General features: G+C 55.6%; 3 protein-coding genes across 3 annotated transcripts; all 3 read right to left on the bottom strand.

Moving 5' to 3' along the window:
* Positions 1-2,173: 2,173 nt before the first annotated feature.
* Positions 2,174-4,037, bottom strand: SOCS1 (suppressor of cytokine signaling 1). Its single transcript, XM_086375752.1, has 2 exons — positions 3,881-4,037; positions 2,174-3,309 (listed from the first exon to the last, which is right to left on the bottom strand). The coding sequence occupies exon 2, from the start codon at positions 3,257-3,259 to the stop codon at positions 2,591-2,593; it is 669 nt and encodes a 222-aa protein (XP_086231878.1). The 5' UTR covers positions 3,260-3,309; positions 3,881-4,037; the 3' UTR covers positions 2,174-2,590.
* A 12,043-nt stretch (positions 4,038-16,080) lies between these two features.
* TNP2 (transition protein 2) lies at positions 16,081-17,621 on the bottom strand. The gene is made up of 2 exons (XM_086375750.1): positions 17,168-17,621; positions 16,081-16,253 (listed from the first exon to the last, which is right to left on the bottom strand). Exons 1-2 carry the CDS (start codon positions 17,547-17,549, stop codon positions 16,237-16,239), a joined length of 399 nt encoding a protein of 132 aa, XP_086231876.1. The 5' UTR covers positions 17,550-17,621; the 3' UTR covers positions 16,081-16,236.
* Positions 17,622-21,293: 3,672 nt separating this feature from the next.
* PRM3 (protamine 3) lies at positions 21,294-21,732 on the bottom strand. The gene has a single exon (XM_086375749.1). It carries the CDS (start codon positions 21,659-21,661, stop codon positions 21,383-21,385), a length of 279 nt encoding a protein of 92 aa, XP_086231875.1. The 5' UTR covers positions 21,662-21,732; the 3' UTR covers positions 21,294-21,382.
* Positions 21,733-22,672: the final 940 nt, after the last annotated feature.

Genomic DNA, 22,672 nt, shown 5'->3' with positions numbered 1-22,672 from the left:
CACGCGGCGCACGCCGCCCCCTGCCCTGCAGCGTCTGCACTGCTGTGCCCATCTGTTACTCGGGGTCTGGAGTGCAGCTCCCGGGGGCTTCTAGGTCATTTCAGGTCACGTTATGTATGGCAGTATAGCTTTAAAAAAAAAAAAATGACTCACAAAGAGAAGGGGCCAGCTCTGGGGAGTGTGAGTAAGGGAGCTTTACTTTCAGCTGTTTTGCTCAGGGAAATGGGCTTGTGTATGAGTTTGGGTAATAAAGATGTGACTTTTAAGGTTTTTTTTTGAGAGGGGAAAAAACCCTGGAAATATTATAAACTTGACTGCGATTTGTCCCTCCTTAGATGAGGACCTGTTTCCTTATCTATAAGATGGGAATGTTAGTTAATAGCACCTAAATCCTAAGGCTCAGGTGAAGGTTGAATGTTTTAATATAGGTGACTAGGCGCTCAGAATGGTGCATTCCCAGTGATGCTAATATATATGTTAGCAGCTGCTACTGTTATTATTTCGACTGTTAGGCCTCATGGGAGGCTAGTGCTACCCAGCCTCTGAAGCAGTACTGAGTTTGCCATCTGGCTCCAGCACTTGCTGTATGCCCTGCTTTGCCTCTCTGAGCCTCAGTTTTCTCATCTATATAAAGGGGGAGAAGTTTCTAACCCACAGGCCAGATGAGAGGCTTAAAGTAGCTAGCACAGGGCCCAGCATACAGTAGGCACTCACTAAGTGTCTGCCGTATGCCCAAGCACTGCCTTCTTGGGTTTCTCCTTGCCCTGCCCAAGCTGGGTAGGAGACAGGAAAGTCTGAACACGAGACTTGAGCCACAAAGCACAGAACAAAGGGAAGGGAGACGGTTCAAAGAAGAAAAAGAGCAATGATTCCTTGGAGGCACACAGACGTCACCTCCCTCCCTCCCTCCCACCCCGCCTCATTAAAGGATGAAATTGCCAAAGCTCTCTGAGATCCTAAATCTCTCCTGGCCATCCTTAACCTTGGGGCCTGGAACCTATTTAATCCCCAAGACAAGCCTGGGCCACTCCAGCTCTCCGGCTATCAAGTTAATTTTATGCTGCAGTTTAAAGTCTGAAAGGTATTATTAAATATTAGGACACTCCATTATAAACATGTCCAGGGCTGCAGAGGGCCATTCGGAGTTCTAAAATTGAAGTGGGATGTGTCCGTGAGGCCACTTAACTCTACACCTGAAAACGACTCGATTCACCGGGTGCAGCACCACAGCCCTGAGCGGCCAAAAGACCGGCCACAGATACAGGAGTAGCCGTAAAACCCATGTCCTGGGCATTCTCTAGTGATGCTGGCCAGCCCCAGTTTTGGAAAACATCACCTCCTCCACTATGCATCAGTACCTGCTGCTGAGGGTTACAGCAAAGCAACCTCTTCCAGCAAGCCATTTTAGAGGCAGTCACTGAGGCCCCTAGAGGCAAAGGGAATTGCCCAGAGCTGCCAACAGGGCCCTCCTGCCACCACAGACCACAGAGTGTCTTCTGGTTCCAAGTTGCGTGTTCACCAAAAAGTACACGAGACAAGACAGGGCGGGAAGAAGGAAGTTCAGACCTGACCCTGTTATCCCCATCCCATCTCAGTATCTCTGTCTCCCTAGATACAAGTTTCAGAATGTACCACTCCTCCTTCCAAAAACTCATCAACCCCCCCACCCCCACGCTCTTCCTGGAAGAAGCTGTGGTCACAGAATGAAAGAAGTTTCCCCTCTGTCATCCATTTCAAACAGATTTCTGGGAGGACGGCCAAAAAAAGGCCCAAGTGTCTTCTCTGACACCAGAATGACCACAGGCAAATTTACCCTGCCTTGGTTTTCTCTTCCATAAAATGGGGATAAGAGCCTTGCTTCATAGGGTAGTCTTTATAGATTAAGTAAATTTAAGCATATGTAAATAAAGTACAGACTAGGACCTGGCACACATTAAGTGCTCAGACACGAAGTGCCCTTTTACCAGACACACAATACCAAAACTAGACCAAGGGTTCCTCTCCCCCTGGGAGCTGAGGGTGAAGCCATGTGGGGTTCCCAGCCACAGAACACCTTCAGCCACACCCACGTCAGTATTAGGAACCCGGACCCACTCATAACCGTGGAAAACCTTTGACCAAAGCACACGCTCTAGAAACCTTTTCTTTTTTTTTTTTCTTAAAAAAAAAAAACTTTCATAATAAAGTTTATTACCTAAACTGGTGGTAAAAAATATAAAATAGGATTCTGCACAGCAGAAAAATAAAGCCAGAGACCCTCCCCAACCCCTGGTTTGTGCAAAGATACTGAGTATATGTAAACATGAAGAGGTAGGAGGTACGAGTTCAGGCCCTGGTCCCAGGTACAGTTTTAAGTTAAGCTGCTACGACAACCAGGGGGACCCAGAGGGAGCACCAGGAGGGGGCACCCCTCAAGAGGTGGGGAGGGGTCTGCGGCCTGGTCTCCAGCCCAGGGCAGGAGGCGCCTCGCCCCCTACGCCCGCTCCCTCCAACCCAGGTGGGGAGGGCACCCACATGGTCCAGGAAAATAATAATTAATAATAGAAAATAGTAAGAGGGCGCCCCAGTTAATGCTGCGGTGCGCGGCCGGTCAGATCTGGAAGGGGAAGGAGCTCAGGTAGTCGCGAAGGACGGGGTTGAGGGGGATGCGCGCCAGGTTCTCGCGGCCCACGGTGGCCACGATGCGCTGGCGGCACAGCTCCTGCAGCGGCCGCACGCGGCGCTGGCGCAGCGGGGCCCCCAGCATGCGGCGCGGCGCCGCCACGTAGTGCTCCAGCAGCTCGAAGAGGCAGTCGAAGCTCTCGCGGCTGCCGTCCAGGTGGAAGCGGCCGGCCTGGAAGTGCACGCGGATGCTCGTGGGGCCCGAGGCCATCTTCACGCTGAGGGCGAAGAAGCAGTTCCTCTGTCGGCTGTCGCGCACCAGGAAGGTGCCCACGGGCTCGGCGCGCAGCCGCTCGTGCGCTCCGTGCACGCTCAGGGGCCCCCAGTAGAAGCCGCAGGCGTCGAGGAGCGCGCTGGCTCGGGTGATGCGCCGGTACTCGGCGTGCGAGCGGAACGTGCGGAAGTGCGTATCGCCCGGGGCCGGGGCTGGAGCCGGGGCTGCGGCCGCCGGGCAGGGCCGCAGGCGCGCCGGGGCCGCGGACGAGGGCGAGGAGGTGGAAGAGGAGGAGGAGGAGGAGGAAGAAGACTCTGGCCGCCGTCTGGGCTCTGCTGCTGTGGAGATTGCATTGTCGGCTGCCACCTGGTTGTGTGCTACCATCCTACACGCGGGGCCGGCCGGAGGGGTGGGCCATAGCGTCCGGGGATGCGCTGATGGGGGAGACAGGCAGTGAGCAGAGTCCGGGTGCGACTGGGCAGGTGAGGGCCCGCGAGGCAGCTCGGGAGGGGCAGGGCCCTGGGCTGAGCCGCTCCTAAAGGGCCGAGGGCTCAAGCCCGCGTCAGCGCGGCCCTTTGGACCTCAGTGGACTCATCTAGAAAATGGGCTTGCCGCCCGCGGCGCCCTTGCTGGCGGGTAGGAGCTCGGCGGCGCGCTGTGCCGCCTCCGAGTCCGAGTCCGAGTCCGAGAAGGGGGCGTGGAGAGAGGCGCCGAGCAGAAGCCTGCCCCGGACTCGGGCCACCGGGTCCTCGGCTCACCGCCCCGCGGCTGCCGCCTGCCGGTCAGGGCGGGAATGGGCGCCTTGTCCGGGCGATTCAGGCAGAAAAGCAGAAAAGCGGCGCTGCGGGTAACCCAAGCCCGGGGTCCGCCAGGCTGGGGCCCGCAGGGGCCAGGGGCGTGGCGGACGCGACCCCACCACGCAGCCCCCGAGGCCGCCCCGGCCCCAGACGGTCCCGTGCGTTCCCCCCCTCTCCCTCTAGCTTCGTCGCCCAGCGTCCGTCTCACCTGGCGGCGGGGCGCGGGGCGCCGCGGGAGGGGCGGCGGGGGTCTCCGGGGCGGCTCTCGCGCATGCTCCGGGGCCGGGAGCCGTGCAGCTGCCACGGCCGCAGCTCTCTCTGCTGCGCGCCCGCCCCTGCACCAGTCTTTTAAACCGGCTTGGAGGCGTAGGGTTTGCGAGGCCCCGCCCCTGAAGGCTCCGCCCCCTCCAGGCCCGCCCTTCCGCGCCACTTTCGGTTTCTTTTTCTGCGCACCGCGGAGGCCGGCGCCGCTCGACTTGTCCCACAAATCCGGGACCCCTCCCCGGGGAGGTCCCCCAGCCCTGACCTAGCCTCGCACCTGTCCTAGGACCCGTCTGTCAAGGTCTCTAGCACTGCCCTTGAACCTCCGGGGCACTCTCAGCACCCCCCTTTTCGGACCTGGCGGCCCTCCGGTACCCCCACTGCCTTCGGTCGCACGTTTCTTCAGGCAAGCCCATTAGGATACTCCGGACTGGCCCTGACACACCAGTCACCTCCGCCAGGTGTCTCAGCACCTATCTCTGGTAGATCTGTGTCCTCTACTCTGGAGCCGGACACCTCCACCCTATCCCGGGCCTCACCTGGGACCCCTGGGGACTGCTGCCTCCATCGCCCTGCCACCCTAGTCCCGGCGCCTCTAGATAGCCACCTCCGCCTCCCTCGCTGCCTATCTCTGTCCCTGATGTTGGCTTGGGGTTCCCAGGAAGCGGCGGGTTGACCACAGGCTTCGGAGGAACCCTTTGGCGGCGCGGGAGGGGTACCTCGACTGCGAGCCCAGTTCCTTGGAAACCGGGTGGGGCCTGGCAAGGTCCCAGGCGGCCCTGGCCTGCCTTTTCTCCTACCAGACAGCTGGAGAAACTGAGGCCCGGTGACCGGCAGAGAGGGAGGTCCAAACGAGGACACCCTGCTCGCTTTTATTTTGGGGAGAGGAGGGAGCAGCTGGGCACCTCTAAATGCACTTTGGAGACCAGGGAAAAGAGAGTTCATTTTCAGATGTGATCATTCCAGAAGCCTACTCTGAGCTTTCCTGGCCAGCCCCTCCTCTTCCTCCCTCCTCTCTTTTACAGATCCCACCCACCCCCACCCCACCCCCCCACCCCCACCCCACCCCCCCACCCCCCGCCCCCAACTGCTCCCTCCCCACACTCATACCTCGGGTCTTGGAATGATGGGGTACCCGCTACAGTTTGTACATTTGTGTATGATGCTGTCTGTCATAGAAGGGCATGGAGTAGGTGCCTGGCTAGTACATGTACTTTTGAATGAAAGAAAGAACAAATGAGCTTGGGGGCCGGCTGGTGGGTGGTGAGTCTCACAGCCTGGAGGGGTCAGGAGGAGTAGCTAGACTTCGCAGGGTCCTGCTCAACACTGGCACACACTGCCCTCTACAGGCAACTCTCAGGCCGCAGCCCAGCTTTGCTGCTTGGCTCCAAGGCCCGGCGCCGGGTCCTCCTGCCAGCCTCCCTGGCGCTTTCCTGCCCTGGCCCCAGGCAGAGCCCAGGACTCCCGTGTTTCCTCGTGAAGACAAGAGGATGGCCCAGAACCCGCCTTGTGTAGGATCCCACTGTCTCCCGGAATCCGTGTTGGCAGCAGCTGATGTTGGTTGTTGATGTGGTCGTCCTGAGTCCTGTGTATGTGTGTGTGTGTGTGTGTGTGTGCAAGGACATGAGAAGATGCATAGCCATGCCTGTGCCAGGGTTCAGGTGCTGTGGTCATTCTGGAGCACCTGCGGGGGGCTGCCTTGTGGTGGGTGACAGCACAAAGCAGTGGTTAAAAGCTGGGCTTTGGACGCAGTCTGCCTAGTTTCCAATTCTAATTTTGCAACTTTCTGTCCCTCTGACCTTGGACGAGTAATTAACTCCCTTGCCTGGTTTCCTCATCTCTGAAGGGGGTAATAACATCTCCCTCATAGTGTGGGGATTAAAAGAGTGATTAGGGGTCACGTGCTTACACCAGTCCCTGGTGCGTCAGAGGCATTCAGTAGGTGTTTGCTTTCGCTGCTGTTGTTCATCGGCGGCCGTCAGCAGCAATGAGAGCATGTTGGAGCTCATGGCTTCATGTTAGAAGTCCTGGTGCGAGGAAAGCAGGCCATAGACAGCATGAGTGGAGTGAAAGGAGAGCGTTACACGGGGGGTTAACCAGGCCCCTGGCTGCTGGCAGTGGGGAGACACAGCACTTCCTTCTCACTCTAGCTGGAGGCGGGTGGTCCAGGCCCAGAGAAGGCAGCCAGGCTGGGCTGGCTCCTGCGTGACTTGTCTTCCTGCCAGCATGTCTCCTTGCCCAGAGCAGATCTATATCTGATGGCCCATATGCCCCCTACCACTCATTGACAGCCCAGATGGCTACTTTGAAGAGTTCCCTCTTATTCCTGAGCACTAGGACCGCCTCCTCTCAGCCCCTTACTTGTTCCCACATGCCCACCCATCCCCACGGAGCCCCCTTCTTCATTTCAGTTACTGTTACCTGTGACGTGTTAGGTTCTTCCCAACTGGCACTAGTGGTAAAGAACCCACCCGCCAGTGCAGGAGACATAAGAGATGTGGGTTCGATCTCTGGGTCAGGAAGGTCCCCTGGAGAAGGAAATGGCAACCCACTCCAGTATTCTTTCCTGGAGAATTCCATGGACAGAGGAGACTGGTGGGCTACAGTCCATGGGGTCGCAAAGAGTCAGAGGTGACAGAGGCTACTTAGCATACACACATGTGATGAACTGGCCTAAACTGGCTGGGTAATAAATACTTCACAGTCCTTAGACCATTGGACTGACACCACGATCCAATCTGCCCATTTTACAGATAGAGAAACAGCGGGGAGTCACTCGCCCAGGGGCACACAACTCAGAAGGGGCAGGGCGGAGGTTCATATGCAGGAGCTCAGACCCTAAAGCTTTCACCCGTGTTTGCTGTGCTATAGATTTCCTTCCCACCTCCTCTCCCCACCTTCTATCCCAACCGGATTCCTGGTGGTCTCCAATCCTGGTCTGTCTTCTGGTAAAACAGTAGATACCAAGGAAATCAGAGGGATGCATTTGCATCCTAAGCCTGCCTGGGGAAGAGTGAGGACCATTCTGCTAACTTCCCTCTTGTTTGGAAGATTGGGGATGCTCCAGGTTTTGGCAGCCAAGCCTCCATCTCCCCGTTTTTGGCTCTGGGCCCTTCTGAGTCTCAGTTTTCTTGCCTGTACGGTAGGTCTGGCCTCCTCCTCCCCCCGCCCCGCCCCAAGCAGATTCTGGTTGTGCAAGAGTGGTGAGGCAGGCACAAGTTGCCAAGCACACGTGGGTTCTCCTCACCACCAATGGTGACAGTTACCACTACTTTGGTTTCATTTTCTAAAGCCCTGAGTTCAAAATGAAACCAAATCCAGGTACCAAAGGGAAAAAGAAATACGCTGATTGACAAGCATCCATCTCCTGGGCTGTTCTCCATGGAGGGCTGGCCCTAGACTCGCAGGAAGCCGGGCCATGTGCCGCGGAGACCACAGACCAGCAACTTGCCCACGCTGGGCATCGTTGGCCCCAGCTGCAAAGCGGGCTTTGGAAATTTTATGCTTCACAGAGCAGCATGAAAGCACAGCCCAGAGCAAGGGGCCAGGCACAGAGAAGGTGCTTCTTAGCACAACCAACTTCTTGTCACGGGGCAGTCGGGGCAGCCCTGTGTCCACAGCTTGCTGGGCCACAGCAGACATGGGGGCTGGTTCTCCTCCCCCACCCTTGGCAGCCCTGGCAGGCGCAGAAGTGAGGGGCTTAGCCAGCAGCTGGGAGGAGTCAAGATCTTGGCCCCCGGAGCCCAGTTTTTCAGTTTCTGTTTCTAGTTTTGGCAAAGTCCTGCTGGGAAAAGTAACCCCTTCAGGTTGTGTAATCTTGAAACTGCCCTCTGCCCAGTGCTCCTCAGCCTTTCTTTACAACCAAGATTCCCATGGGAGTCTGTACCTCTGGGGGCCTCCAAGCAGTGGATTCTGGTTTCAATCTGTCACTTAATGAGCACGTAGTCTGGGACCAGCTTCACTTCTCTGTGGCTGGGTTTCCTCATCTGCTTGATAGGGGTAATGACATTTATTTCACCCATTCAGTGTTTACTCAACAGGTAGGACATGACTGAGCATTGAACATACATACAGTTCAGTTCAGTTCAGTCGCTCAGTCGTGTCCGACCTTTTCTGACCCCATGAATTGCAGCATGCCAGGCCTCCCTGTCCATCACCAACTCCCAGAGTTCACTCAAACTCATGTCCATCGAGTTGGTGATGCCAACCAGCCATTCATCCTTTATCGTCCCCTTCTCCTCTTGCCCCCAATCCCTCCCAGCATCAGGGTCTTTTCCAATGAGTCAACTCTTCACATGAGGTGGCCAAAGTATTGAAGTTTCAGCTTCAGCAACAGCCCCTCCAATAAACACCTAGGACTGATCTCCTTTAGGATGGGCTGGTTGGATCTCCTTGCAGTCCCAAGGGACTCTCAAGAGTCTTCTCCAACACCACACTTCAAAAGCATCAATTCTTCGGCGCTCAGCTTTCTTCACAGTCCAACTCTCACATCCATACATGACCACTGGAAAAACCATAGCCTTGACTAGAAGGACCTTTGTTGGCAAAGTAATGTCTCTGCTTTTGAATATGCTATCTAGGTTGGTCATAACTTTCCTTCCAAGGAGCAAGCGTCTTTTAATTTCATGGCTGCAATCACCATCTGCAGTGATTTTGGAGCCCCCCAAAATAAAGTCTGACACTATTTCCCCATCTATTTGCCATGAAGTGATGGGACCAGATCCCATGATCTTAGTTTTCTGAATGTTGAGCTTTAAGCCAACTTTTTCACTTTCCTCTTTCACTTTCATCAAGACGCTCTTTAGTTCCTCTTCACTTTCTGCCATAAGGGTGGTATCATCTGCATATCTGAGGTTATTGATATTTCTCCTGGCAATCATGATTCCAGCTTGTGCATCCTCCAGCCCAGCGTTTCTCATGATGTACTCTGCATAGAAGTTAAATAAGCAGGGTGACAATATACAGCCTTGCTGTACTCCTTTTCCTATTTGGAACCAGTCTGTTCCATGTCCAGTTCTAACTGTTGCTTCCTGACCTGCATATAGGTTTCTCAAGACGCAAGTCAGGTGGTCTGGTATTCCCATCTCTTTCAGAATTTTCCACAGTTTATTGTGGTCCACACAGTCAAAGGTTTTGGCATAGTTAATAAAGCAGAAATAGATGTTTTTTCTGGAACTCTCTTGCTTTTTCGATGATCCAGCAGATGTTGGCAATTTGATCTCTGGTTCCTCTGCCTTTTCTAAAACCAGCTTGAACACCTGGAAGTTCACGGTTCACGTACTGCTGAAGCCTGGCTTGCAAAATTTTGAGCATTACTTTACTATCGTGTGAAATGAGTGCAATTGTGTGGTACATACACATTTATTGAGTGTCTATTATCTGCCAGGCACTGGGAACTCAGGGGTCTTCAAGCAGTCATAGGAGAAATAGGAAGTAAATTCATTAGATCAATTTAGATCATGGTAAGTGCTATGGGATAACAAACAGGGAAGAAAGAGCAACAGGGTTTTTGTGGAGTATGGGCAAGAGTGAGATAAAGCAGTCAGGGAAAGCCTCTTGGTTGGAGGTTGAAGTTGAGGCCTTTCTAAATAAGGAGTGATAAGGATTCCAGGTACAACAGCCAGTGCAAAGGGCCTGCGGTGGGAGTGATCGGCGGGGTTGAGGATCAAAAAGGAGACACGTGTCGTGCAAGGTGGTGAGGTATAGAGGTTGACAGGTCCAGTTCATGGTGCAGGCTTTGTGGGGACATGGGAAGTGTTTAGATTTCACCCAGACTGCAGGAGACATTTCTTCCAGCCCAGGAGATGCTACAGGATTGGGCATGGAAAGAATCCTCTGGCTACTGACTTTCTGGACTGCTGAGATAGTAGCCACAGTGATGTATAGTGTGGGGGCTTGGGACACACCTCACAACTGTCCCTGACCACCCCCCCCCCAAGGATGTAACCACACTAGCCCCCAAAATGGGTACAAAGACAATCCTAAAGGGAAGCCAGGACACGTGTGCGTTGTAGTAGAGAGCCCTGCTTGAGGAGCCCGAGACCTGAGTCCTGGGGTCAGCCCTCACTCCCCAGGGACCCAGGAAGAGGAGGCATCATTTGCTCAGCCGGCTGTGGTCCAGGTGACAGTCTGGGCATATTGTCTTATTCACACCCCCACACACACATACCCCTTGGCTTCCCTAGTGGTTCAGCAGTGAAGAATCTGCCTGCAACGCAGATCCGGGTAGACACGGGTTTAATCCCTGGGTTGGGAAGATCCCCTGGAGAAGGAAATAGCAACCCATGCCAGTATTCTTGCCTGGGAAATCCCACGGACAGAGGAGCCTGGCGGGGCTACAGTCCACGGGGTCACAAAGAGTTGGACATGACTGAGCACACACGCACGCATGTGGTTCTGTGAGGTGGAAATTATGTCGCCATTTCCCAGATGAGAAAATTGCTCCTCAAAGAGCTGGTGAAACGTGGCGAGAGTGTCTTGGAGAACCTGGGGCTTGGCCTCCGTCCACAGAGACTGCCGCGTGACGTGAGGTAGAACCCAGTCCTGGCTGATCCCGACGGCAGGAGATCACACAGGAACACACTTTCCGTGGAGGGGAGGGGACGCTCGAGCCCAAGGAGAGGGCGCTCGTCGAGCAGGAGAGGGGTCATGGCCTGAGCTGGTGGCTGGACTCCAGGTCCTGGGGAGACCTGGTAGGAACATTCCAGCAGGCCCTTGATCTCCATGTGACGGGTGAAACAGGAGAGATGAGGTCAGAGATTATGCGGAATATCCAGTATTAGCCAGCTTTCAGAATGCTGGTACCGTGTTCATAGCTGGAAAAAAGGAGGGCCTGGGAAGAGGACTTCTGAGAGCCCTGGCTGTGACACAGCAGGTCACAGTCCCAGCTCCCCTCCCCCCGCCCCTCGCTCCCACTCTCCCTGTGACTTCAGGCAAGTTGCCTGTCGCAAAGCCCAAGCCTGACAGGCCCAGTGCCTTTTCATCAGTAAATCTCCCAGGACCTCACTCCAAGCTGATTTATTCTGTTTTTCCCACCATTCTAACAGGCCCATCTGGTTCCCACCCTACCCCATCTCATAAGTGGCAAAGTAGGTATCACGAGCTGACAACAAGAACAACGGCAGTCACCTCTGGCAGCTGGCATAGAGGGGAAATAAGAATTTTCAGAAGCTGTGCCACTAGACACAAGGGCTGACTGTCACAGGTTGGGGACCTTGGGGGTGGGGGCAAGCGCCTCCTCAGCTCTAAGCCACGCACCGTGAGAAAGCCGTGGGGTGGGGCAGGTGCCGTGACCAGGGGCTCACCGCGTCCCAGTTCCCTCGCTTAAGGCCTGTTGCTTCAGGACACAGGCCAGCAGCAGATTTGTGGTGTGGGAAGCCCAGTGTCTGCTGGCTCCAGAAAAGGTCCCTGGCCAAGCCAGCAGGGCTGAGCAGGCTCTGGGAGGAGGCGAACTTGCCCCAAATTTATTTATTTATTTATTTGGGCTTCCCAGGTGGCTCAGCGGTAAAGAATCCACCTGCAATGCAAGAGACGTGGGAGACAGGCCTTCGATCACTGGGTCGGGAAGATCCTTTGGGGAAGGGCATAACAACCCACTCCAGTGTTCTTGCCTGGAGAATCCCATGGACAGAGGAGCCTGGAGGGCTACTGTCCTTGGGGTCACAAAGAGTCAGACACGACTGAGTGGCTGAGCACATTTACTTGCTTATGGTTCATAGGGTACTCCCTGGTTGCTGTGAGCAGGCTTCTCGTTGTGGTGACTTCTTTTGTTGTGGAGCCCGGGCTCTAGGCGAGCAGGCTTCAGTAGTTGCAGTGCACGGGCTCAGGAGTTCCGGTTCACGGGCTCTGGAGCACAGGCTCAGTAGCTGTGGCGCACAGGCTTAACTGCTCCTCAGCTGTGGGATCCTCCCAGACCAGGGATCAAACCCGTGTCCCCTGCATTGGTAGGCGGATTCTTAGCCACTGGACTACCAGGGAAGTCCCTTGACCCAAATTTTAAAGAGCAAGCGAAACTCAGCCCAAGGAGAAGCAGGCAGAGCACTTCTGGCAGAGCATGGCGGTCAGCAGAGGCCTGGAGGCCGCAGCTTGAGGACCCGCGTGGCAAGTGGTGGCAGACGAGGCTCCGGGAAGCGGAGGGGCACCGGTGCCACCTGCACGGTTTACAGGCAGAGGCTCGACTGGGGACAGCGGTGGGCGGCCAGCGTTGGCCTCTCTGTGCCCCGGGGCGGTGAGTCCCTCTGGGAAGGGGCTCCTGGATCCTCTCGCCTGGACCAGCAGGCCCAGAATGGACGAGCGCTGTCAAGAAAAGTTAACAGCACTTTGCAGACACAGAGTTTACATTCAGCATTCCTGCGTTATCTCTTTCCAGAGTCGACAGAGCTTTGCTGAGTGCTTGTTACATGCTCCCCTGATGCTCCTTCCTTTTCTCCCTAATTTACTTTTTCGTGTTTTTGTAGAAAACAAAGCATTTCCCTTCCCCCCAACGCATCCCCAGGCACCCACTTAGTCTGTGTCCTTCCACATCTTGTCTAAGCACTTACATACCTGCTTTTTCCCGCATAAAAGTACAGGGCTGCTTTGTGTGGAATTTTGCCCTCCCCCAGTGGTGTTTCCTTCTCCATCTTGCCCTTTCACCCAGCAGCATGTCGTGGCAGTCTGGAGGGATTGCACAGAGGTCAACCCCGTACTTTTAAAAACTGCACGATAGTCCTCAGTGAACCTCCGTGTTCACTTAGCCCTCCTGTGGGTCCTGTAGCAGTTTTTTGCTCTTGCAAGCCACGAGGCCCTGAACTCTGGCACATGTGTGTGAGAAACGCTTTGCACACTTCTCATAGACACCGCCCAGTCGCCTGCCAACCTGCGTGTGCACGTCTGCCCTCCAGGCGACTGCATTCAATCATATCTACTTGGCTGGGCCCTCTCAGTACCTGGCTAGTATCATCCAGCCTTTTCTGGTTTTGCCTATTCAGCAGGTATACAAGTAGCATCTCACTGTCTTTCCTGTGTCCGTCCAGTATTTGCTGGGCACCTAACGCGTGCCCAGGCCCCATGCTGGTACAGGGGTTCAGCAATCAAGAACAGCACGGCGCCTTGGCCCGCTTTACAGGGTGAAAGAAAGCACGCTGTTGGGCCCTCAGTCGTGTCCGACTCTCTGTGACCCCGTGGACTGTAGCCCACCAGGCTCCTCTGTCCATGGGATTTTCCAGGCAAGAATACCGGGCTGGGTTGCCGTTCTCTCTTCCAGGGGATCTTCCTGACTCAGGGACCAAACCCGGGCCTCCCACATTGCAGGCAGAGTCTTTACTGCTTGAACCAAGGCTCAGAGAGGCGAAGAGGCAGTCCTGGGGTTACCCAGTGAGGGAAGAGAGGGGCCGAATCTCCAGAGCTTGAGGTACTCTTTCCTCCTGAATTGTACCTCTAATAGGCATCTCAGCACTACAGAGGGCCTGTACCCTCTTCCCTGGCTGTCCCCCCTCCATCCCTAGGACTGTTGGGTCCTCTTAGAAGGGTGCTCCCCAGGCAGCTGAGCGAGCAGCCCCACCACAGGCAGAGCTGTTTCTGTTCCCCAGACCTAACTTCACCCCAACATCCCAACACGGGCAGAACGTGCCAGGCCCCTCAGTGGCTGGAGTTAGCATCTACTTCTCTCTGTTTCCTGAATTTGGGTTTCCAGCAGGCCTGCCGCCAGACTACTGCCGCCGCCACCCCAAACCAAGTAAGCCAAAGAATGAATCTGTGGTTTGATTTTGCTCCTCTTGTCACTGTGTGTCTGACTGCGGGAGGGTAGCTGTGCGCCTGCAAGTGCTTGCTTGTGTTTCATTGTGTGGGAGGGGAGGCGTGTGAGAACCTGTGTGTGTGTGTGGAGGCGGGGACATGCGTTTGGGAGTCCGCACGTGAACCTCGGGCTCTGCGTCTGAGTGGGTTTGAATGGCAGTTTCTTTATATATGTGACTGGGTGTCTGTGTTACTGAGGCACTTCTTTCTGAGTGTTGGTTTCAGGGAATGTGGGGTCAGAATGGGTCCGTAAAGCACAGTTGTGACCCAGTCTGTCTGCTTCCCAGTTCACTTCTATTACAGAGTTGATGTTCTCTGCAGTAGAGCTCCTGCCTTCTGTGATCGTATCAGACAAGGACACTGTCCAGGGAATAGGGAAGTCCTCTGGTGAGTGGGTCTTAAAGTCCCTGACCTTATCCTCTGACCCTCTGTCTCCACCTCCTCCCTTAAAACTTGCTCTCTAGAAGCACTTCCCAACCGTTTCTGCACAGAGGTGTTTCAGTGACTATCATGGCTTTATTTGGCCTTACTTTTTGTTTGTTTGTGCTGGGTCTTTGTTGATACACAGGGCTTTCTTGAGCTATGGCGAGTGGGGGCTCCTCTGTAGTCGTGGTGTGCGAGGCTCCCACTGCGGTGGCTTTTCTTGCTGCAGAGCACGGGCTGTAGGGCCCGCGGACTTTGGTAGTTGTGGCTCACGGGCTTAGTTGCTCCATGACATGTGGAATCTTCCCAGACCAAGGATCAAACCCATGTCCCCTGCCTTGGCAGACAGATCCTCAACCACTGGACCACCACGGAAGTTCCAGACTTAGGTTTTTGAACAGGGAACCAGGAGTTTTGGGGCTTAGCAGGAATCTCTGATCTCAGAATTTCCCTCCAAGAGGAACGTCTCTGTTGCCACGCTTGGTCCAGGCTCTGCGCCCTCCCTCCTGGCCACACGCTGCCCACAGCGCTTCCTCTTGTCCCTTCAGTCCCCTGCCAGTCACTCTCCACACAGCATAGATGCTCGACCCTGTTGCTTGCCTGATTAAGACCTCCCGTGACTTAGCACACCAAATAAAATGTCCAGGTTCCCCACGGCCTGCAAACCCTGCATGGCCTGGCCCCTGCCTGGCGCTCCCACCCCCTGGCAGCCCCCCACACACCTGTGCCAGCCGCTCTAGCCTTTGGAATACCTCAGACTCCTTCCTTGCTCCCTCCAGGCTTGCACATGCTGTTCTCTCGGCCTGCAATGTGCTTTCCTCGGGTCCCCATTTCCTTGAACTCTGTCCCCACCCCCAGCCCCACCAGAGTTGCTCTGTGTTACACCCAGACCGGCTTCCTTGATTCTGCTTATTGTGACCAGCAAATGTTTCATATTTGGCTATGTCCGGCCTTAGTTGCAGCACGTGGGCTCCAGAGTGTGCGGGCTCTGTACTTGTGGCACATGGGCTCTCTAGTTGTGGCCTGTGGGGATCAGTTCCCTGACCAGGGATTGAACCCACGTCCCCTGCATTATTAAAAGGTGGATTCTTAACCACCGGACCATCAGGGAGGTCCCGTGACTAGCAAATCTTGTGCTTGTACGTTTGTGTTCTTTCTGTGGATGCGTCTTGTGTTTCAGCCCAGCCCCTGAAAGCACTTTGCCCTTTATGTATTGAAACAAATGAGGCTCAGAGAGGTTGATCACCAACCCAAGGGAACACAGCAGGCAAACAAAATGAGCCAGGACTCAAACTCAGGATGCTCTGGACTGCAAAGCACATGTTCCTAACCCCCTTCCTGCCTGTCTCCTGCCATGGTCCTGGCCTGCTCACTCTGCGTGTGGATGACATGAACAGTGTGTGGGCTCGAGCATATCCCATGTGTGAGTGTGCGTGTGCACTGCTGCTGCTGAGTCACTTCAGTCGTGTCCGACTCTGTGCGACCCCATAGACAGCAACCCACCAGGCTTTCCCAGTCCCTGGGATTCTCCAGGCAAGAACACTGGAGTGGGTTGCCATTTCTGTCTCCAATGCATGAAAGTGAAAAGTGAAAGGGAAGTCACTCAGTCGTGTCCGACTCTTGGCGACCCCATGGACTGCAGCCTACCAGGCTCCTCCATCCATGGGATTTTCCAGGCAAGAGTACTGGAGTGGGGTGCCACTGCCTTCTCCTGTGCATGAGCACATGGGAGCTATACGCGCTCCCGAGAGAGCGTTGCCCATCTATGCCAAAGGCTTCTTGGTGTGTTTACCTTCCATTCATTTCTGCTCCACATGAGGACTGATACCTTACACTTTTATGAGATCCCATCCCAAGGCATGTCCCTCCTCCCTACCCAACCTCTTCCCTGCTTTGTACTTCCAACCACGCCCCCCAAAACATGACACAGTTAATGAAACAACTCCAGGATAAGTCATCCAGTGTACAAGCTTTAATCAATGTTGCATAGAAATCACTGTAGTAACATGTTCCTGCAAAGTTTACTTCTTCCTTCTAGCATTCCACGTGTGATGGCGTTTCTTATCTGGATGAAACAGACACAGGAACAAACCGTGGGGTGTCATCTCAGTTGTACTTCCGTCCTAAGGGATAGAAATGGGAAAGGGAGCCTTTAATAACTGAGTGCTTCCTAAGGTCACTTAACCCTCTCCTTTGGGTTTTTGGATGCTCGTGTGTAATCAGATATGGGGCATGGCTAGAACTGACACAATCATCAGGGTCCTTTTGATTTGGGAATCCATCCATTTATCATGCACCCGTGAATTCAACCCAGTCCAACATTCATTTCATTCTTTAAACCACGTCCAGGCTACACATCCAGTCCACCAATCCCACTGTCTTTCTTTCGTTCATTGGTCCAGTTAGTCCATTCAGCCAGCTTGCCGTCCAGTCAGTTCATCTATCAGTTCATTTATCCATCCACCAACCTGGTCCTCCACCCACCTAGACCACCATTATTTAACCAATTCATATCCTCTCAATAGTCATGCCTCCAGATATCCAATTGTGTTCAAACCCTTATCTACTCAGCCATCTGCCCAGCCAACCAATTCATTCACCCTCCCAATGCATCAGCCCAATCTAGAAATCTAATCACATCCCTTCTGATTCTCAGTCACTTAATGGATTCATTCCTTCCCCTCATCCTTCTTACCCATCCACTCAAGCAACCATCTAACTCTTCTCCCCATTCCCTATCTAACAGGCCTCCTAATTATTCATCTACCCAGCCTTATTCACCTCTCCATGCTTCCACCTAGCTAATCTGCCGTTCGTCCATCCTTCCAATCAACCCATCCAATTAAAGAGCTATTCCATCAATGCATCATGTATATACAACTGTCATAGTTCCCTCTCCCTCTTAACCCTTGCCTGTGGGTCCTCTGTGCTCTGACTTGGCGGAGGCAGCCTTCACCTCACCGCCTCTACAGCCCCGCTGGGCTGCACCGCCCTTCTCTGGGGGAGTCCTGTGAAAGGCCACCGGCTTGACAGGTACCTGAGCTCTGCCTCTTTTTTTTGTACACCTGCTTGCTCCTCTTGACCTGCTTCCTCTTGATCACCTTTCCCTCCAAGTTCTTTCTGTTCTTGGAGTGGCTGCAAGAGTGGGTGACGGGCCGCGAGGGACACTGGTGGGAGTGCATGGTGTGTCTGTGGCGCCTCAGAGGAGGGCTGGGGCCTGGGCTCTGGCCCTGGCGGCCAGCGGGGCTGCGGTGGCTCCTCGGGCGCCGGTTGGAGCTGCGGCTGCGGCAGCTGCGGCTGCGGCAGCGGCTCTGGCAGTGCTGGCTGCAGCTGCAGTGGTGGCAGGCGTGGCTTTGGGGCCGAGAGTTGCTGTGGGGCTGGGCGTGGGTGTTGGGAAGGCTCTGTGTCTTGGTGTCCATGGGTGGGGGGCGGCCTCGCTTAGAGGGGCAGGGGCCGCCGCCTCCTCCTCCTCTTCTGGCAGACCCAGCTTCACAGAGGCCCTGGCAGCCCCTGGTTATATAGTTGGGCCCGATTGTGATGGCACCGGCCACAGGGGGGTATGTAACAGATGTGGCCCAACGGGAAACAATGCCCTCTGCCCTCATCCTAACACGCAGGGTGGGGCAGCTTTCAAAGGGCGTGTCTGTGGGTTGAGAGCAGCCCCTCAGGTCGGGTGGAGCTGGGCCCACACCTGGGCCTGCTGCTGCTTTTCCTTCTGATCTCTTCCCCCCAGGCATCTGCCTCTCTAGTCCCAGTTTCCCTGCTTTTGTAGAACGGGGCATAGAACACCTGCCCCTTCCTTGGGGCCAGCCCGCAGTAAGAACTCAATAAACGTATCCGAGCATGCCCAGTCTTGTTCTGGCTCCACGCAGGCAGGCTGGAATCCAGGAGCACAGCCCTGACCCCAGTAGAGTGGGGATGGGTGGGTGGTCAGTAAGGCAGATGACCGCCACCGGGGTGGGTGCGCGTTGAGCCATGGGATGACTTATCAGGTGGAGGGTAAGAGTGACCAAAGATGTGAATGTATGGCAGAAACCAACACAATACTGTAAAGGGGTTATCCTTCAGTTAAAAATAAACTAATTAATAAATGAATAAAACGAACAAACAAAAAAAGTAACCAAAGGGACCCACGGTGGTCCTGGGGCCTGCCTGACAAGCCTGCCTCCCTAGCAGGATTTATAGCTGGGAAATCCAGAGTCGGGTTCAAAGCCCACTCTGTTCTGATATCCTGTCTTGGGTCAGTTGTTTTGAGGCCTGGTTTCCCTGTTGGACAAAGGGCTGTCACCCCTTCCTTCCTGGCATTCTTGTGAGCCTGAGACGCCCGTCAAACCTCAGGAGGCGCTTGAAAACCGGTCTCCTGCCTCCCGCCTGCCGCCTCCGCTCCCCTCCCCCCCTGCTAGTGCGGCCCCAGTGTGCACCCCTGCTCTGACCTCCCAGCCCCTGGGGAAGAAAGCCCACCCCGTGCGTGCGTGCGCACACGGCCTGGTCAGAGCTCCTTCATCCCTTTCTCTCCACAGCCATCCATGCCTCCCCCGCCTCGGTCAACGCTTGGTCTCAGCTCTTGGCCCTCAACCCTCCCTATAGCTCAACCTCGGGAGACTCCCTCCATCTCCACCTCCCCTCCCTCTAGCAGAACCCCCAGTCTACATCTGTTGCTCACGCACAGCTTTGCTATCATCTGCTTTTATTGTAGTTTATTTCTTCATAAATGTGTCAGATCACATGGTGAAAATCACCCTCCTTTAGGGAACACTTCCGATATGGCTGGGCTCTGCCCCCACCTCTTCTAGGTGGCTTTGTCTCTGAGTCTTAGTGACCTTTGGACTGGGCTGAACAGAGTCCCCCAAAGGATGTGTCCACGTCCCAATCCCTGGAAGCTGTCAATGTCACTGTATTTGGAAAAGCCTCTTTGCAGATGTAATTAAGGATATTCAGAGCATCCTAAATTATCCAAGTGCACCCTAAATCCAAAGGCCAATGTCTTTATAAGAAAGCGAAGAGAAGGATCAGGGAGAAGGGGCCCCAGGAAGGCAGAGGCCCAGACTAGAGCCATGCAGCCATGAGCCATGGGGACCCCGTAGGCTGGACAAGGAGAGGGAGGCTGCCCTGGGGCCGCCGGGGCCTGTGGCCCAGAGAACTTGATTTCAGACTTCTGGCCTCTGGAAGGTGAAAGGATATATTATAAGCTGCCAGGTTTTTGATCACTTGTTACAGCAGCCCTGGGGAACTAATATTACAGTTTGCAAAGCAGAAGCAGGCTCAGAGAGGTTGAATGACCAGCCCGGAGCCCCACAGCTAGTCAGTGGCAGAGCCAGGATTCGGACTCAGGCTTGGCCGCCTCCAGTCCACCCTCGTGGTCACTGAGGCCTCCGCGGGGATGAAGGGGGCGCGAGCGGCCCTGTTCTAAGCCGCTGCCTTGTGTGGGCTCAGGGCTGGCTGGGGACCACGCTGTGAAGACTCTGTGTAGGTGTCCCGTCCCTCTCCGCCCCCCTCCCCCTACTCTTCCACTCTGCCCACTTCACCACCCTAGAGTGCCTGGTGGAACAGAGTGAAGTGAAAGTCACTCAGTCATGTCCAACTCTTTGCGACCCCCGTGGTCTATACAGTCCATGGGATTCTCCAGGCCAGAATACTGGAGTGGGTAGCCTATCCCTTCTCCAGGGGATCTTCCCAACCCAGGGATCGAATCCAGGTCTTCCGCATTGCTGGTGGATTCTTTATCAATTGAGCTATCAGGGTGGGACAGAGACTGTGGTTTATTAATCTCGGGGCCCACAGGGACTGGCACAGTGCCAGGCATACAGCAAGGACTTCACGAATGTTTGCTGGGCAGGTGAATGGGCGGGTGGACCTGTGGGCCGTGGACAGAAGGACGGAGCTTCTGACGGTGTTGCTTGGTTGGGACAGGGATGGATAGTCAGAGAGCAGGGCCGCCCCCTCGGGCCTCCCCTGCCCTGCTCTGTCTCCAGGCCTCAGTGATGGTGGCCTCCACTCTCTGAGGAGCCCAGGACCTCTCCTTACCTCTCACACCATCCCTGGAGATACCACCTCCCCAGCCCTCCCAGCAACCCCAATCAGAATCCTTCTCAATGGCCCACCAGACTGGTGTTTTGGTTGCTATGGAGGGCGGAGGGTGGAGATCATGTTTGTTTTTCTATTGGAAAGAAAAGGGTTAAGGGAGCCATGGCCAGGAGGGGCAACAGGCGCATTCCGATGCTTCTAAGGAAGGCCAGCTTGAGGGACCCAGGGCTGGGCCTCTGTCCTTTCTGGCTTCCTCTGGGCTTCCTTTGCCCACTGCCCTTGTGAGGGCATCGGCTCTGTCCCACAGCGGGACCCCCCTGAGCAAGGCAGAGGTGAGCCTTTCACAGGGGTTCCAACGGTCCCCTTGAGCCTGAGGATGGTAGCAGAACCAGTGGCTGAGAAGGACTCAGACCCCTCCCCCTGCTCTGTCCCCCCATAGCAGGGTCTGTGAGTCAGGTAGGACCCCCGTGGCTCCAGCTGCAGTGCCCGTCTTGGGTGAAACACTGGCTGTGTGCCAGGCCCAGTCCCTCCCCAGCATCTCAGTCACTTCTCCTGACCCACTGGCCTGTGGGGTCCCTAGTGTCAACAGGCAGACAAGGACGTGCTCAGTGTCACGCAGCGGGCGCAAGGAAACTGGCAGGAGGTCTGCTGAGCTCCCACGCCTGTGCTCTGGGACTCTCCAGGGTCTTCCCCAGCAGTCCCGCGGTTAAAACTCTGCGCTTCCACTGCAGCAGGCAGGGAGGAGGGGTTCGATCGCTGGTCAGGGAACTAAGATGCCTCATGCCTCGTGACACAACCACCACTCCCCTTCCCCCCAAAAAAATACTGTCCACGGTTAGAAAAGCAGTGGGGGTGTGCTGAGGGAGATGATGCTGTCCCACCGGGTGCTCAGACTCGGAGAGGCGTCCTCCCTGGAGGTGGGACGCGCCCAGGACACCATGTGCTCCACCCGCCACAGCAGGGGACAGCGGCTGAGAGGCCTCAGGGAGAGGACCTTTCGAGGACTTCTGGCTGGGGTTCAGGGACAGGGGTCACTGCTCTTCCGCCTCCCTATACACACACACACTCCCCCCGACACACGGTACCAGACACAGGGGTCAGGGGTGGTGGCGGGGTAAGGACAGACAGGAGGAGGAGGATTCCTAGGAGACTCTTTATTGACTCTTTTCTGAAAGCTCTCCTCCTCTCAGGAACGGCGACAGCTCCTCTTCCCCAGCCACATCGCAGGTCAGGAGCGCGTCTGCTTGGGCTCGGGGCTCTGCTGGACCTCTGAGTCGGCGTCTTCGGCCCCTTCCTCCTGCTGCCCGGCCTCCATCAGCAGCAGCTTGCCCTGCACCGGGAGCTCCTCCTCTTCTCCCTCCTCCTCCTCCTCCTCGCCTTCTTCCTCCTCCTCGCCCTCCGACGACAAGGAGAAGTTATCCTGGCTCACGCAGGCCACGAGCTTCTTCATGGAGGATTCGTGGCCCCGGCCGTGGCCTGTCCCAAGCTTGGCGCAGCGGGAACCCATCACCCGCCTCGGCTGCCTCACTGGACTGGGAGGAAAGGCCACTGGCAGGGTACGGAGGGGCCGCTGAGGCTGGTAGGCAGGGCGCTGACATCACAAAGGGCCCCCCGCCCTGGAGCCTCCAGCCCTCGGTGACCTGAGTCTGAGCCGACACCCCACTCAACCCGGGCCACCAGCTATCCCGCCGAGGCCCCGCCAGCCACAGGGCAAGGCAGAGACGAGATGGCAGGCCCAGCCAGGCAGCCTCACCCTGCTGTGTTGCCGCCTCCATCTGGCCTTGTTTGCCCTGGCTGGGGTCCCCCCATTTGAGCTGGGGTGAGAGTTGGGGATAGAATTTCCTCAAGCAGGAAAGCACACAGACTCCTCCCCACACCCCAGAAGTGCCCAGCCCCAGAGAGCTGGTGACAGGATGGGATGAAAGGCAGCCTGGAGGGAGCCTTCCCGCGGGCCTGGAAGTGTCTGGTTTCTTGACCTGGGTGGTGCCTTCACAGACATACCTAAATCGCATGTTTTTTACGATTAAAACAAAAGAAACTAAAGAAAACCCTACTCTTCCTGTTCTCCAAAGTCACCCTTTAAAGGCACGGTTCATAAGCCCTTGGGGTCACTAGTCTCTCTAGCTACACATGTCCGTCCAGCCCAGTTTCAGCCAGGAAGGGGATTAAGTCTGCTTGGTCATTTCTGAGCACTGGGAATTCGTTCTCCAACATGAGCCATAACTGAGATCTTGTCCCAAACCCTCAGTGGCTGTGGTCAGCTGAATAGGACCCTCCCAGGATTGTGAGATTATCCTGGGTTATCTGAGTGGGCCCTGAATGCAACCATAAGTGTCCCTGTTAGAGGGAGGCGGAGAGATTTCACACGGGGAGCAGAGATTGGAGATGTGGCCACAGCAGAGGGACTCCAAAGATTATAAGAAGCCATCAGAAGCTCGGAGCAGGAAGGAACGGACTCTGTCCTGGATAAGGGTCCCATCTCCAAACCCTAGTGGCCCACGCCGCCTCACCCGGTTCT

Source organism: Bos grunniens, chromosome 25 (assembly GCF_055505025.1).
Source record: "Bos grunniens cultivar Pamir isolate PY7600 chromosome 25, Bosgru_T2T1.0, whole genome shotgun sequence".
NCBI lineage: Eukaryota > Metazoa > Chordata > Mammalia > Artiodactyla > Bovidae > Bos > Bos grunniens.
The sequence above is the reverse complement of the archived record's forward strand: the minus strand, read 5'-3'. Positions and strand labels throughout refer to the sequence as shown.

Excerpts from the sequence above, each read along its gene's own strand:
- SOCS1 (XM_086375752.1), bottom strand. The coding sequence starts at position 3,259 with ATGGTAGCACACAACCAGGTGGCAGCCGACAATGCAATCTCCACAGCA.
- TNP2 (XM_086375750.1), bottom strand. The coding sequence starts at position 17,549 with ATGGACACCAAGACACAGAGCCTTCCCAACACCCACGCCCAGCCCCAC.
- PRM3 (XM_086375749.1), bottom strand. The coding sequence starts at position 21,661 with ATGGGTTCCCGCTGCGCCAAGCTTGGGACAGGCCACGGCCGGGGCCAC.